This window comes from Bubalus kerabau, chromosome 3 (genome assembly GCF_029407905.1).
Source record: "Bubalus kerabau isolate K-KA32 ecotype Philippines breed swamp buffalo chromosome 3, PCC_UOA_SB_1v2, whole genome shotgun sequence".
Lineage (NCBI taxonomy): Eukaryota > Metazoa > Chordata > Mammalia > Artiodactyla > Bovidae > Bubalus > Bubalus kerabau.
This window is the reverse complement of record NC_073626.1, coordinates 101970774-101988279: the sequence shown is the minus strand read 5'-3', so window position 1 is coordinate 101988279 and position 17506 is coordinate 101970774. Positions and strand designations below refer to the sequence as shown.

The 17506-nt window shown below is 36.6% G+C and overlaps 1 protein-coding gene across 1 annotated transcript in view; it reads left to right on the top strand.

The window, feature by feature from the left end:
• Positions 1 to 17506, top strand: part of ACVR2A (activin A receptor type 2A) — a 97164-nt gene that overhangs the window by 48129 nt on the left and 31529 nt on the right. The window contains exons 2-3 of the mRNA XM_055572652.1: positions 10998 to 11205; positions 17388 to 17497. Of these exons, the coding sequence (XP_055428627.1) occupies positions 10998 to 11205; positions 17388 to 17497 (318 nt within the window). The remainder of the gene's footprint in view (positions 1 to 10997; positions 11206 to 17387; positions 17498 to 17506) is intronic.

Below are 17506 nucleotides of genomic sequence, written 5' to 3'. Positions count from 1 at the left end.
TCCAGTTTCATCCACATTAGAACTGATTCAAATGTGTTCTTTTTAATGGCTGAGTAGTACTCCATTGTGTATATGTACCACAGCTTTCTTATCCATTCATCTGCTGATGGGCATCTAGGTTGCTTCCATGTCCTGGCTATTATAAACAGTGCTGCGATGAACACTGGGGTACACGTGTCTCTTTCCCTTCTGGTTTCCTCAGTGTGTATGCCCAGCAGTGGGATTGCTGGATCATAAGGCAGTTCTATTTCCAGTTTTTTAAGGAATCTCCACACTGTTCTCCATAGTGGCTGTACTAGTTTGCATTCCCACCAACAGTGTAAGAGGGTTCCTTTTTCTCCACACCCTCTCCAGCATTTATTGCTTGTAGACTTTTGGATCGCAGCCATTCTGACTGGTGTGAAATGGTACCTCATAGTGGTTTTGATTTGCATTTCTCTGATAATGAGTGATGTTGAGCATCTTTTCATGTGTTTGTTAGCCATCTGTATGTCTTCTTTGGAGAAATGTCTATTTAGTTCTTTGGCCCATTTTTTGATTGGGTCATTTATTTTTCTGGAGTTGAGCTGTAGGAGTTGCTTGTATATTCTCGAGATTAGTTGTTTGTCAGTTGCTTCATTTGCTATTATCTTCTCCCATTCTGAAGGCTGCCTTTTCACCTTGCTAATAATTTCCTTTGATGTGCAGAAGCTTTTAAGTTTAATTAGGTCCCATTTGTTTATTTTTGCTTTTATTTTCAATATTCTGGGAGGTGGGTCATAGAGGATCCTGCTGTGATGTATGTCGGAGAGTGTTTTGCCTATGTTCTCCTCTAGGAGTTTTATAGTTTCTGGTCTTACGTTTAGGTCTTTAATCCATTTTGAGTTTATTTTTGTGTATGGTGTTAGAAAGTGTTCTAGTTTCATTCTTTTACAAGTGGTTGACCAGAGTTCCCAGCACCACTTGTTAAAGAGATTGTCTTTAATCCATTGTATATTCTTGCCTCCTTTATCAAAGATATACAACTTTATTTCTTGATTTGTACTATATAATGTTTTGGGTTAAAAGCATAATTCCATAGATGATTCTCTTTGGACATGTGTTCTATACCCCTAGAGTGATAGGAAGCAGTGGCATGTGAAGCAGAAACAAGAATTGCTTTTATGTTGCATTTATTAATTTTGAAACTTCATTAATCCTTCCTGGTGAACTAAGTTGTCTTTGGGAGGCGCAAGTTTAAGGAAGACATTCAGTAGCATGCCTATTGATATTCTGTTCTCAATGACTTGCTGATAGTTTCAGATAGTATTAAACTACTTTCCCAGAAGTGAGCCTCAGAATTGTAAGTTGTCAAAACAGTTCTTTTCTTTACATTTATCGTTGAGTGTATATATAGGAAAATTATGATAAGATAAGGCTGGTTGCAAGGCTGTGAAAAACACTATCATCTTGGGACTTCCCAGGAAGTCCAGTGGTTAAGACAACATACTTCCATGACAGAGCATGAGTTTGATCCCTGGTCAGATATGCTGTGTACCACAAGGTGTGGCCGAAAAAATAGAAAAAGAAGCATTGCCATCTTAATCAGATAAGAAAACAAATTGTAATTGTAAAAGAGTCTTTAGTTCCATCTACTTGTTTCAGAGGAGATGGGGGTGCAGTAATAGTTGGTGGGTTTTTAAAATGCAGTTGTTATATCACATTTTTATATTTTAATCTTTAGTTAAGTACTGTTTCTCTTTGGAGGAAAGAAGAAAAGCGAAAGGTGAGGGAGAAAGGGAAAGATACACCCAACTGAATTCAGAGTTCCAGAGAATAGCAAGGAAAGTTAAGAAGGCCTTCTTAAATGAAAAATGCAAAGAAATAGAGGACAACAATAGAATGAGAAAGACTAGAGATATCTTCAAGAAAATTAGAGATATCAAGGAACATTTCATGCAAGGATGGGCACAAAAAGGACAGAAATGGTAAGGATCTAACAAGCAGAAGAGATTAAGAAGTGGCAAGAATTCACAGAACTATACAAGAAAGGTCTTAATGACTCAGATAACCACGATGGTGTGATCACTCACCTATAGCCGAACATCCTGGAGTGTGAAGTCAAGTGGGCCTTAGGAAGCATTGCTATGAACAAAGCTAGTGGAAGTGACAAAATTCCAGCCCAGCTATTTAAAAATCCTCCAAGATGATGCCCTTAAAGTGCTGCATTCAACATGTCAGCACATTTGGAGAACCCATCAGTGGCCACAGGATCAGAAAAGGTCAGTTTTTATTCCAGTCCCAAAGAAGGGCAGTGCCAAAGAATGTTCAGACTACCTGTGCTGATTTCCCATGCTAACGAGGTAATGCTCAAAATCCTTTAAGCTTGGCTTCAGTGGTACGTGCACCGAGAACTTCCAGATATATAAAATGGGTTTTGAAGAGGCAGAGGAACTGAAGATCAAATTGCCAACATTTGTTGAATAATGGAGAAAGCAAGGGGATTCTAGAAAAACATCTGCTTCTGCTTCATTGACTGTGCTAAAGCCTTTGATTGTGTGCATCACAACAAACTGTGGAAAATTCTTAATGAGATGGGAGTACCAGTTACCTCACTTGTCTCCTGAGAAACCTGTATGCGGGTCAAGAAGCACCAGGTGGAACCAGACATGGAACAATGGACTGGTTCAAAATCAGGAATGGAGTACACCAAGGCTGTATATTGTCAACCTGCTTATTTAACTTTTATGCAGAGTACATCATGCAACATCCTGGGTTGGATGAAGCACAAGCTGGAATCAAGACTGCCAGGAGAAGTATCAACAATCTCAGATATAAAGATGATTCCACTCTAATGACAAAAAGTGAAGAGAAACTAAAGAGCCTCTTGATGAGAGTTAAAAAGGAGAGTGAAAAAGCTGGCTTGAAACTCAACATTAAAAAACTAAGACCATGGCATCAGGTCCCATCACTTCATGGCAAATAGAAAGGGAAAAAAATGGAAGCAGTGACAGATTTTATTTTCTTGGGCTGCCAAATCACTGTAGATGGGGACTGTAGCCGTGAAATTAAAAGATGCTCACTCCTTGGAAGGAAAGCTATGATAAACCTAGGCAGTGTATTAAAAAAGCAGCGACTTTGCTTTGTCAACAATGGTCAGTCTAGTCAAAGTTATGATTTTTCCAGTAGTCATGTATAGATTTGTGAGAGTTGGAACATAAAGAAAGCTGAGAGCTGAAGAATTGATCCTTTTGAATTGTGGTGCTGGAGAGGTTCTTGAGAATCCCTTGGGCTGCATGGAGATCAAATGAGTCAGTCCTAAAGGAAATCAAGCCTGACTATCCATTGGAAGAACTAATGCTGAAGCTCCAATACTTTGGCCCCTGATGCAAAGAGCCAGCTCGTTGGAAAAAACCCTGATGCTGGGAAAGATTGAAGGCAAAAGGAGACGGGGGCTGCGGGGCGTGGGCAGCAGAGGATAAGATGGTTAGATACGTCATCAACTTGATGGACATGCATTTGAGGAAATTCTAGGAGAGAGTGGAGGACGCGGGAACCTCATGTGGTGCCACCATGGGGTTGCAAACAGTTGGACACAACTTAGTGACTGAACAGCAACAAATGTTTGGAGGGCAAGTAAGATAGTCTTAGCCCAAATGACATTTAAATGTATGAAAAGGCATATATAAACAACTATCTGAAACAGTGAGTTAATATGAAATATTTTATGTTGGATGGCAAGTAGTGTGCATTTTGTGGAAAGGAAGCAGGAGTCCTGATGGTAAAACTTGAAAATTGTCACATGTGTGAGATTTAGCCTGCGAAACTTTTTGCAAGAGCTGGGCTTTCAGAAATGATTAGGATGATGATAGATTGCAAAGGGTAGGGCAGTAAAGAAATATTTGCTTGAACCATATCCATTGCTCCAGCACCATTTCCTGAAAAGGCTGTCTCTCCTCCATTGAAAGTCTTTTGTTCATTTGTTAAAATTAATTGGGCATATTTGTTTGGGTCTGTTTCTCGGTTCTCCTTCTGTTCCATTGATCTTTGTGTTTCTCTCTCCACCAGTATCACCCTGTCATATTTACTGCAGCTATGTGGTAAGCCTTAATATCAGGAAGAATGCTTTCTCTCTTTATTATCATTTCTCAGCAGGTTTTAGAAAAAGCTCTTTTATTGTCTACAGAGAAATTTGTTGAGATTTTAATATGAATTGTATATTTTATATATATTATCAGTTCAGTTCAGTTCAGTCGCTCAGTCGTGTCTGACTCTTTGCGACCCCATGAATCGCAGCACGCCAGGCCTCCCTGTCCATCACCAACTCCCGGAGTTCACTCAGACTCACGTCCATCGAGTCAGTGATGCCATCCAGCCATCTCATCCTCTGTCGTCCCCTTCTCCTTCTGCCCCCAGTCCCTCCCAGCATCAGTCTTTTCCAATGAGTCAGCTCTTCGCATGAGGTGGCCAAAGTACTGGAGTTTCAGCTTCAGCATCATTCCATCCAAAGAACACCCAGGGCTGATCTCCTTCAGAATGGACTGGTTGGATCTCCTTGCAGTCCAAGGGACTCTCAAGAGTCTTCTCCAACACCACAGTTCAAAAGCATCAATTCTTCGGCACTCAGCTTTCTTCACAGTCCAACTCTTACATCCATACATGGCCACTGGAAAAACCATAGCCTTGACTAGATGGACCTTTGTTGGCAAAGTAATGTCTCTGCTTTTCAATATGCTATCTAGGTTGGTCATAACTTTCCTTCCAAGGAGTAAGCGTCTTTTAATTTCATGGCTGCAGTCACCATCTATAGATGTGTATATGTATGTATATATATAAATATGAATATATCAGTTTAAGAAGAATTGAAATCTTGGTTATGTGGACTCTTCCAATCCATGAACATGGTGTGTTTCTTCAAGTGATTAGGTCTTTGATTTCTTTCATCAGTGTTTTATAATTTTCATCATACAAATCCTATATGTTCTTTATTAAATTATGGGTAAGTATTTTATTTTCTAGGAGCAACAGTAACTGATACTTTCAGTTTTTAATTTCAGTTCTGCCTGTTCATTGTCAGTGTAAAGAAACATAATTGATTTTTGTGTGTTGATTTGTTTTCTGTGACCTTACTGGACTCACTGATGCTAGCATTTTTTGTTGTTGTTTGAAGATTCCTTAGAATTTTCTGAATAGACAATCATTTTATCTGCAAATAGAAACCATTTTATATTTCCTTTTCCAATTGGTATGTCTTTAATTTTTTTTCCCTTGCCTTATTGCAATAGCTAAAGCTTTCAATACTATGTTAAATCACAGTGGGAGGGGAAGGCATCCCCTTTTTGATGTTAGGGGAAGGCATTCAGTCTTTCACCATACAGTGTGATCTTAGCTGGAAGTTTTTTGGCAGGTGCTCTTTCTCAGTTTGCGGAAGTATCTCTCTATTCTTGTTAGATTTATCGATAGACCATATGATTTTTCTCTTTTTGTCTGCTTGTTTGGCAGACTGCATTTATTGACTTTTGAATATCAAATTAGCCTTCATGCCTGGAATACACTGTGGTACATTACTTAAAATATATTTTTTTGGATTTTTGTTTGCTAAAATTTTGTTGAGAACTTTTTCATCTAATCCGTTGTTGTTGTTCAGTCGCTAAGTCATGTCTAGCTATTTGTGACCCCATGGACTGCAGCAGGCCAGGCTTCCTTGTCCTTCACCATCTCCTGGAGTTTGCGCAAACTCAACGTCCATTGAGTTGGTGATGCTGTCCTAGTGATATATTGGTCTGTATACCCTGTTCGCCCTTTTTTGTCCTGTCTTTGAATGATTCTTGTATCAAGGTAATACGTGCTTCATAAAATTAGTTGTGAAGTAGTCGTTCTTCATCTGGTTCTGAAAGAGATTGTGTAAAATTAATGCTGGTGTATTATTTTAGTACTTCATGCTTTTAAAAAACAGAACCCCAGTTCTCAGATGCATTCACATTAGATAAAATTTACATTTTCCTTATTGGAGGAGTATCTTAGATTTGAGTATGACTTTTACAGGGCTGTTTTAACAAATTTTAGGTCCTGTGTATTGCCTTTTTTCTTTTTTTAAATGGTAGGAAAAAAATGAAATTGTCAGTATCAATCATTATGTATAATCAGTAGATGGAAATAGAATTATTATCTGAAATAATTTATCAAAAATAATTCTAATACTTGAGTCTGTGATAGACTTACTGATTTGCAGCTTGCCTGAGTGTGCGTATGAAACTACAGAATTACCCATAGTAATTTTGGAATTCTTAGGGAGATTGAATGAAATGTAGAAACAAAGCAGAGCAAGGTTTGGTAACTTGTTCAAGGTCACAGTGTGTAAACTAAACTCCAAGTTCAGTTCACAGGCTTCTAAGCCAATAGTTAACTGGGAAGGAACATTAGATAACCAGTGAATCTTTGCCAGAAGAAGCAAAGAAACCATACACAGAGTATCTGTATATCTATATACCCCCCTGCTGACCTCATGTCCTTTTCAGCTACTCATTCCTGGAGCATACAAAATGGTACTCAAAGATAAATTTGAGAAAACACATGAGGGATTCTGATGCACAGCATAGGTTAAGAACCATTATAATAAACCCCACACATTATGTCCATTTATTTCTTGTGAAAATCGTATTAACTATTTGTAATTCGTTTGTTAGAATAAACCTATGGTAGAAATTTACAGTTTAAGAAAATCTTAAATTGTGAAATGTTATTAAAAACCAGAAAATATAGGTAACTTTTACCATCCTTTTTAGAAGTGCACTTTTAAAGTCACTAGGTGAGCGTAAGCGGAGAAGGCAATGGCACCCCACTCCAGTACTCTTGCCTGGAAAATCCCATGGACAGAGGAGCCTGATGGGCTGCAGTCCACGGGGTCACGAAGAGTCGGACATGACTGAGCGACTTCGCTTTCACTTTTCACTTTCACGCATTGGAGAAGGAAATGGCAACCCACTCCAGTGTTCTTGCCTGGAGAATCCCAGGGAAGGCGGAGCCTGGTGGGCTGCCATCTCTGGGGTCACACAGAGTTGGACACAACTGAAGTTACTTAGCGGCAGCAGCAGGTGAGCGTAAGAGCATAACAATACATGTAACTTGCTTTATTTTTATAATTATGTTATTGTATTTAGTGGTCAGTTAGAGATATGATGGGATAAAGACTGATTACTGAATCAACTTGAAGATACGGGAGGGGGTTGGCAAAATTGTCAGTTTTCTCCATAAGCAATTTTCTATCTGTGAATAATATCAAATGATAGTCTAGATCTAGAAAGTCATTCTGAAATCTTAACTTATCATTAAATATTGAGAAGTATTGAAAGAAATAAAAAGTAATTGTTTATCTTTTTTCTAGACCAGAGGTGGCAAAGAAACGAAACTGGTGTCCGCCCCCCCCCTCCCCTCTGTACTAATTCCAATGTCATTCTCAGTACATTGCTTCTGGCAGCTACTTTTAACTGGAATTTACACCAAAGATGGAACCTATTGTATTCGGCATTTTTGTTCTAGGCAATGTACTTTTTTGGCAGTCAGTTTTGTTTACTTTAAATGTTTTTCTGTGCCTCAGTGGAGTCTTCTTTTGGAAATTAAAAATAATTAATAGTGGTTTTTAACTTGAGTTATACAAATGGTAGTTCATAGAAGACTCCCCACCCCCGGCAAAACAAAACAAGCGAAAGAAAAGTCCAGTTAGCTAAAAATTAGGATGTTGTTTCAAGAGATAGCTGACCACAGAGCCTGTAGGCCAAATCCAGCCTGTGAACTCAGAATGATACTTACATTTTTAAATGGTGGGGGAAAATTTTTTTTAAAAAAGAATATTTTGTGACGTAAAAATTACATGAGATTTAGTCTTCAGTGTCCATTAGTAAAGTTTTATTGAAATGTAGCAGTGCTCGTTCATTTACTGTCCAGTGGATGCTTTTGTGCGGCATTGGCAGAACTGAGTAGTTGTAAAAGAAACCCTAAGGCCAACAAAGCCTAATACATTCACTGTCTGGCCCTTCCCAGAGAAGGTCTGCCAGTCTGTTGTGGATAGTACAGGTGGCGCATGTTTGCGTTTGGGTTGTTTAGTAAAGGAGGAAACTTAATTTGCTGTTTTTTTCAACAGGTTTCTGAAAAGGAATAATTTAGAAACTTTGTGGTCTCAGAACTTCTTTAGACTTAGCTCAAGGAGATTTTTATGTGGTTTGTATCTATAAATATCATCATATTAGAAATTAGGGCAGAAAATTAAAAAATATTTATTTAAAAATGTCAATAATAAATCCATTATATGTTAACAAAAGAATATATTTTTATGAAAAATATTTACTAAAAAATTAGAGAATTTTTTTTTACAAATTTCTTTATAATTTTTTTTGGAGATGACAGCTGAATTCTTGTATTTCATTCAGTTTATTGTGATGCAAAAACTTGTGATGTTTTGACATGGAGGAAATCTGGCCATACACAGACATATAGTTAGAAAAATGGGGAGTATTTTAATAGCTTTTTAAGATAATTGTGGATATTTTTCTTTGATAGTACACCATAATTCAAAAAGTGGTAATTTCTTTGATGGTTTTATTTTCTTAAGTCAAGTTGATTGAAGTATACGTTGCAGACAATAAAATATATTTTGTTTAGATACACAAGTCTGTTGCAATCTGATTAACTCATGAATTATATAACCATCACCACAATAAAAATGTGGAATATTTTCATCACCTCTAAAAGTTTCCTTATACCCTTTTGTAATTAGCCCTCTCCCCTCACTCTTAACTTCTGATCTGATTTTCATACCTGTACTTCTACCTTTTCCAAAGTATTGTGTAAATGGAATCACACAGTATGTAGCCTTTTCAGTCCATTTTTGTTTTTAGCATAATGTGTTTACAGTTTATCCATTTAGTTGCAGCTATCACCAGTTCATTTATTTTTATTGTATAATGTTTATTTTTATTTCTATCAGTGCTAGATATTGGGTGGTTTCTGGTGATTCTGAATAAAGCCACCCTAAAAATTACAGATCTTTGCATGGATATATGTTTTCGTGTCTTAAATAGCTAGGCATGAGATTGCTGTGTAGTACGGTAGATGCCATCTTTCCCTGCAAGAAGACTTTTTCCTGAGTTAATGGGCCATTTTGCATTCCCACTACCAACGTGTGGAAGTTGCAGTTGCTCTACATATTTCCCAAAACTTGAGACTGTGTGTTTTTATTTTTGTATTAGTCATTCTAATGAGTATTAGATCTAGTTTTAGTTTGCATTCCCCTGGTTAGTGATATTGAGTATCTTTCTATGTAGTATTTCCCATTCATATTTCTTTGATAAGGCGTCTCTATCTGAATCATCTTGCCCATTTTTTAGAAATTAGGTAATATGTTTTCTTATTATTGAGTTGTGATAGATCTTTATATTTTCTGAATATCTGTTCTTTTTTAGGTATATAATTTGCAGGTATTTTCTCCCAGTCCGAATTTTTTTCCTTAACTTTCAAAGAGAAGTTTCAATTTTAATGAAGTTCAGCTTTTGAAGTCCAATTTTTTCTTTTGTAACTCCTGTATTTTTGTATTTTAACAAATCTTTCATGTTAATAATTTAGGGTCACAAGATTTTTCTTGTTTTTAGAAGTTGTATAGTAATAGTTTAAGGTTTTATTTTTAGTTAATTTTTGTATATGGCATGAGCTATGAGTTGTTATGAGTTGAGGTTCTCTGTTCTGCATATAGATGTCTAGTTGTTCCAGCATCAGTTATTGGAAGACTTTATTTTCTCTATCTGAGTACACTGCATTGGCACCTTTGCTGTCTATCAGTTGACCATGTGTGTCTGGGTCAGTTTCTGGATTCTCTGTTCTGTTTCCCAGGTGCATGTCTTTTTACTAAGACTGCATTGCCTTGATTGTTGAAGTTTTAGTGTAAGACTTAAAAACAATTAGTATGGGGAACTCCCTGGTGGTCCAGTGGTTAGGGACTAGGCTCTTTCACTGCCATGGCCCAGGTTCAGTCACTGGGTGGGCAACTAAGATACTGCAAGCCGTGTGGCATGACCAGAAAAACTGCCCCAAATCAAGTACTGTGAGTTCTCTTTTGTACATCTTTTTCAGAGTTACTTTGGGTGTTCCAGTTCTCTTGCTTTTCCATATAAAGCAAGAGATGGTTTCTTAAAAGTTAGTACATTGTGGAATCTGAAACTACTAATGAACTTTTTGTCCTCTGTAATGCTAGAGTCTGCTTGGCTATCTTGAACATTGAATGGATTTTTTTTTTTTTTTTTAACCCATGAGTATTTTTCAAATGTCACACAGAATTCACTTGGAAAATATTGGTTCTCTGAATTATATAGACCTTTTAAATGTTGACACATCTTAGTATTCTGTATTTAAAAGTCATATTTGTTAATATTACCAATGACCTCATCAGAAAATTCTTTAAATATTGGGAGGGTGTCAGGCTAATGGTGGTGGTTGATACAATTTTTCCAAAATTCTTGTTTTTGCTTGGAAACTCATATTTTATCATTGGCAGTGCATACTGTCAATTGTTTTTCTTGAAGTAACAGGTTCATTTTGAGAACATTTTTGCCAGATACTCAAGTCTGAATAACCATGGTTGGTTTAGTTCACAACTCGGTCATGCAAGGGCTTCTCTTGGAGGCAGTCATTGTACTGCAGTGTGCAGTGGACGTGCTTTTGGTTAGTTACCACTTTGTCACACAGAATAGTGAGAAGAAATCTTGACTCAAGGGTCAAAATTTTAAGAAAATTAAAAATGTTACTGCTTTTCATCAAGGATATTCTTAAGGAAAGCTGGCCTTTTACAGAGAAAACGTGATTGATTTGGTCGCTTTCTACTATGTTTATTATACCTAAAACACAAAGATGGACCTGGAAACCTAAACCCAAAGTTATAACTGTAAGACAGTAAATTCTTGACATTTTAGGAAGATCTGAAATTTGGTATACTGGGAGACAGTGTAAGAACAAATATAGTTATATTAAGTTGTTGTTTTATTATCTTATAGGTGCTATACTTGGTAGATCAGAAACTCAGGAGTGTATTTTCTATAATGCTAATTGGGAAAGAGATAGAACGAATCGCACTGGTGTTGAATCCTGTTACGGTGACAAAGATAAACGGCGGCATTGTTTTGCTACATGGAAGAATATTTCTGGTTCCATTGAAATAGTGAAGCAAGGTTGTTGGCTGGATGATATCAACTGCTATGACAGGTAAGAAGGCATTTTGTTTATGATAGTGTTGAATAATTTTCACTTCTCCCTCTTTTTTAAAAAGGGGAAGAATCAATGCATGTATTTTCACTTAAATGCTTCTTTTTAAAGAGAGTATAACGATCATTATTACATGTTGATGACAAAATACATATTTTAAAGCAAGAAAACAAATACAGCATATTTATGTTTTATTTTCTGTTACTTCGAATTATCTACCAAGTAGTGAAAACTTTAGATAATAAGCATTTATTTCCCTGTGTTGTAGGATTATGTTTTTTTTTTTTTAAACAGCAATTTTAATGAAAAGGGATTTTTAAAATTGCTTTAAAAGAGAGTATATCTGTTGAAAAATCTATCCTGAAAGAGAATAAAGCTTAATCATAGTATTAAATTTCCTTTTCGTTTCCCTCTTTATGTATCTGGAAGAAATTGATCTCACTACATTTTCCCCTTTTTTCCTTGCAGAGTAGGCCTTTGTTCTTTATCCCAAGGGACATTTTAACTTGACATTCAGAATTACATCAGAACTAACACAGTCCTCATAGAAAGCTACATTTTATTTAAAAGATTTTGCTTAAATTGTTTTATTCTGTACTGGAAATAAAATACAGGGGATACAGTGGATATGTTATTGACTGCCTGTGATCTTTCCGTAAAGTGTCCCTAGATGTTGAGTCGATCACTTAAACGGCCCGGGACACAAGATTTTCACTGTGGGTGGGTGCTGATGACTGCAGAAGCTGAAAAATCCTAGATAACCAGATTTTTTGGAGCCAAATAGCTAATACACTCACGGAATCCAACTATGTCCTGATCTACTTGCAGGGACTTTAATTGATTACTATAAATCTGTGGTTGATTGGCCATATGTGATTAATAGTAAAATGTGTTGAATAAAATCATGAAAATTGAATTGGTTCCACTTTTGGTGAGAAAGTAGTCATTTAGGTACATAGTTAGTAGTTAAGATATATTTCTGATTCTGTGAATTTTCCATGGATTACTGCTGTATAATTACACGTTAGCTATATTTCTGATTATTAGCTTCTTTATTAACAGAGGTGATCATTAAGTGACCTTTGCTATTATGAAAGGATAAGTAGGGCCACTGGGGAAACAGTATGGAGGTTCTCAGAAAATTAAAAATAACAATGAGATAGCAGTTCCACTTTTGATTATATGTCCAAAGGAAACAAAAACGTAAACTTGAAAAGATAAATGCGCCACCATGTTCATTGCCACATTATTTACAATAGCCAAGATGTGGAAGCAACCTAAGTGTCTGTCAGTGAATAAATGGATCAAGGAAATATGCTTTGTATATACAATGGAATTTTTTTCATCTGTGAAAAAGAACACCTTGCCATTCATAATACTGATGGACCTTGAGGGCATTATCCTAAGTGAAATGTCAGAGAGAAACAAATACCATATGATCTCACTTGTATATTAATCTTGAAAAAACAACAACAACAACACAAACACATATATATAGAGAGAGAACTGTTTGTGGTTGTTGAGGCCGAGGGTGAGAAGTGGGCAAAATAGGTGAAGGAAATCAAAAGGGTATGAATTATCAGTTATAAAACAAATAAGTCTTAGGGATATAATGGAGATGTGATGTAATTGTGACTATAGTTAATAATACCATATTGTATATTTGAAAGTTGCTACAAGAGAAAATCTTAAAATTTTGTTCACAAGGAAAAAAAATTGTAACTGTGTGGTGATGGGATGTTAACTAGATTATTGTAGTGATCATTTCACAATATACTCTAATTTTCAATCATTAGGTTGTATGCCTGAAACTAATGTTATATGTCGATTATATCTCAATTTAATCTTAAAAAGCCAAGGAGAAAGAAGTTGGGGAAAAATGAAGTTTGGGGATAATCTCTATTCAAAGTTTGTTGTTCAGTTGCTCAGTCATGTCCAACTCCTTGCAGCCCCATGGACTGCAGCATGCCAGGCATCCCTGTCCTTCACAATCTCCTGGAGTTTGCTCAAACTCATGTCCATTGAGTCAGTGGTACCATCTAACCATCTCATCCCCTGTCCCCTTCTCCTCCTGCCCTCAATCTTTCCCAGCATCAGAGTCTTTTCCAGTGAGTTTGCTCTGTGCATCAGGTTGCCAAAATACTGGAGCTTCAGCATTACTCCTTCCACTGAGTATTCAGGACTAATTTCCTTTAGGATTGACTGTTTTGATCTCCTTGAAGTCCAAGGGACTCTCAACAGTCTTCTCCAGCACCACAGTTTGAAACATCAGTTCTTCTGTGCTCAGCTGTCTTTATGGTCCAACTATCACCATCCGTTCATGACTATTGGAAAAACCATAGCTTTGACTAGACAGACCTTTGTAGCAAAGTGATATCTCTGCTTTTTAATACACTTTCTAGGTTGGTCATAGCTTTTCTTCCAGGGAACAAGTGTCTTTTAATTTCATGGCTGTAGTCATCATCTGCAGTGATTTTGGAGCTGAAGAAAATAAAGTCTGTCACTGTTTCCATTGTTTCCCTGTCTGTTTGCCATGAAGTGAGGGGACCAGATGCCATGATCTTAGTTTTATGAATGTTAAGTTTAAGCTAGCCTTTTTACTCTCCTCTTTCACTTTCACCCGGAGACTCTTTATCTTTAGTTCCTCTTTGTTTTCTGCCATAAGTGTGGTGTCATTTCCATATCTCAGGTTGTTGATATTTCTCTTGGCAGTCTTGATTCTAGCTTGTGCTTCATTCAGCCCGGCATTTTATATGATGTACTCTGAATGTAAGTTAAATAAGCAGGGTGACAGTATACAGCCTTGACATGCTCGTTTCCCAGTTGGGAACCAGTCCGTTGTTCCATGTCCAGTTCTAACTGTTGCTTCCCGACTTTCATACAGATTTCTCAGGAGGCAGGTCAGGTGGTCTGGTATTCCATCTTTTTAAGGATTTTCCACAGTTTGTTGTGATTCACACAGTCAAAGGCTTTGGCATAGTCAATAAAACAGAAGGAGATGTTTTTCTGGAACTCTCTTGCTTTTTCAATGATCCAGCAGATGTTGGCGATTTGATCTCTGGTTCCTCTGCCTTTTCTAAATCCACCTTGAACATCTGGAAGTTGTTGGTTCATGTACTGTTGAAGTCTGGCTTGGAGAAATGTAAGCATTACTTTGGTAGCATGTGAGATGAGTGCAATTTTGTGGTAGTTTGAACATCTTTGGCATTGCCCTTCTTAGGGATTGGAATGCAAACTGACCTTTTCCAGTCCTTTGGCCACTACTGAGTTTTCCAGATTTGCTGGCTTATTGATTGCAGTACCTGTGCAGCATCATCCTTTAGGATTTGGAGTAGTTCAACTGGAATTCCATCACCTCCGCTAGCTTTGTTTATAGTGATGCTTCCTAAGGCCCATTTTACTTCACATTTCAGGATATCTGGCTCTAGACGAGTGATCACACCACGGTGGTTATCTGGGTCATTAAGCTCCTTTTTGTATAGTTCTTCTGTGTATTTGTGCCACCTCTTAATACCTTCTGCTTCTGTTAGCTCCATACCATATCTGTCCTTTATTGTGCCCATTTTTGCATGAAATATTCCTTTGGTATCTCTTAATTTTCTTAAAGAGATCTCTTCTTTCCCATTCTATTGTTTTCCTCTATTTCTTTGCGTTGTTCACTGAGGAAGGCTTTCTTATCTCTCCTTGCTATTCTTTGGAACTCTACATTCAGATGGTTGTATCTTTCCTTTTCTGCTTTGCCTTTTGCGTCTCTTCTTTAGTCAGCCATTTGTAAGGCCTCCTCAGACAACCATTTTGCCTTTTTGCATTTCTTTTTCTTGGGGATGGTTTTGATTACCACCTCCTGTACAGTGTTACTAACCTCCGTCCGTAGTTCTTCAGGCGCTCTGTCTACATATCGAATCTCTTGAATCTGTTTGTCACTTCCACTATATAATCATAAGGGATTTGATTTGGGTCATCCTGAATGGTCTAGTGGTTTCCCCTGTTTTCTTCAATTTAAGCCTGAATTTTGCAATAAGGAGTTCATGAACTGAGCCACAGTCAGTTCCCAGTCTTGTTTTTGCTGCCTGTATAGAGCTTCTCCATCCTCAACTGCAAAGAATATAATCAGTCTGATTTCAGTGTTGACCGTCTGGTGATGTCCCTGTGTAGAGTCCTCTGTTGTGTTGTTGGAAGAGGGTATTTGCTGTGACCAGGTGCCCTCTTCACAAAACTCTGTTAGCCTTTGCCCTGCTTCATTTTGTACGCCAAGGCCAAACTTGCCTGTTACTCCAGTATCTCTTGACTTGCTGCTTTTGCATTCCAGGCCCCTGTGATGAAAAGGACATCTTTTTTTTGGTGTTAGTTTAGAAGGTCTTATAGGTCTTCATAGAACCATTCAACTTAAGCTTATTCAAGACTATCTTTTATTAATTAGTTGAGCTCAAGGATCTCTGTTCTTTTTATTGTAAAAAGCTACTGGCTTCTCACCTAAAACCAGTATTGCTTGAGATTAAACTTTGCTAGATAATGGTGAGTTGGTCAGTGCAAATGCCTGCTCTTACAGTGGTAATTACTACACCAGCTTTGTTTCTAAGGGTTAAGTGCTAATTTAAATATATGTGAATTTTTGTTTTTATGTTCTGAATTTGATTAAAAGGAAATATTAAGAGTAGTCAGATAAATAAGAGTAAGAAAAAGAAGATTCAAGAAATGTCAAAGTATGGAGGAAGAGACGGGGAAAACGAAGAATGAAATTGAATGGTGAAAAGTAATTTCCTTGCATTAACTAGGCTAGTATTTAATTATATTAACCTATAATTTGAGGCATATTTCTGAATATTAAATTTTGAATTTATATATTTCTCTATAAATTGCTAAAAATTTAGCTTTCATTTGACCTTTACTTTCTATTAGATAGATATTGGTATAAATTTTATTTTAAAGTTTGATTTTGGTAAAATTGCATTCTCCCTGAAATTTCTTGGGCTTTTCACTTTAGAGTTAAATTTAACCTTATTTGAAACAACTATTGTAAAAGTTTACAGTTTATTTGTAATATATGTCTTTAAATATAACTGATATTATTAGCAATTTAAATATCTGCTTTTAAAAATTAGGTATAACTAATTTTTTAGTGGTTGATTAGGATTTGTTCTGGAGGCTAGATCTCTGTTTTTTCAGTAACTCAGTTCCTATATAGAAGGCTGCCTTCCTTCTACTCTCTAAATCAACCTAACTCTAGTCAGTTTTTGAGTTAACTCGGGCCTCTATTTTTGTCGTTAAAATTGCTCTTGTTTATCTTTAGCCCTGTTCATTGTGTTCAGGGAATTTAATTCTGCTGCAAAAATGGCTTAATTCCCAAGCCTGATTTAAGTCTCTGATGTTGAAATGTGTTCTGCTGTGAGATATGAGCAAGGATTACTTCATGCCCGTGTATTCATATGTATGAGAAGTGAAAGTGAAAGTGTTAGTTGCTCATGGACTGTAGCCTGCCAGGCTCCTCTGTCCATGTATTTCTCCAGGCAAGAATACTGGCATGGGAAGCCATTCCTTTCTCTAGGGGATCTTCCCGACCCAAGGATCTAACCCTGGTGTCCTGCATTGCAAGTAGACTCTTTACTGTCTTAGCCACCAAGGAAGCTCATTTATCTGTATACATATATGTGTGTGTGTGTGTGTGTGTGTGTGTGTGTGTGTGTGTGTATATATATATATATATATGTATGTATGTATGTATGTGTGTACACACAAATGCAGTTTTTTACATATAGTGTTCAGTTTTTGTATTCATAAAATGGAAAGGCTCTATTTCCTGTGAGGATAAAGCACTCTTAGACCAAATTTCTTCATTGACTTTATGTTCCTCTTCAAGCTTGTCTGATAATTAAAGAAAACAATAAAAAGATGGTTGCCTTAGATTGATCATTAAAATCCAAATTAAAGAAGTTGTTTCATAGAACCAATGTGATTGTTATAAAATCAGCTGTTGGATTTTTTTCTGATGATATTTCATAGTTGGTTTCAAGGAACATTTTTTACTTTTGAGAGTTGATCGTTGAATATTAATAAAAATCTCAAAGTTGACTATAAGTGACTTACTCATTATTTTATCTCTGAGAAGAACTTTAGTAAAACACCTATTGTAGATTGAGAGTAATAATGTTGGTTTTAATTATTTCTTCTCTTTTTATTTATAGGACTGATTGTATAGAAAAAAAAGATAGCCCTGAAGTATATTTTTGTTGCTGTGAGGGCAATATGTGTAACGAAAGGTTTTCTTATTTTCCGGAGATGGAGGTCACACAGCGTAAGTTCA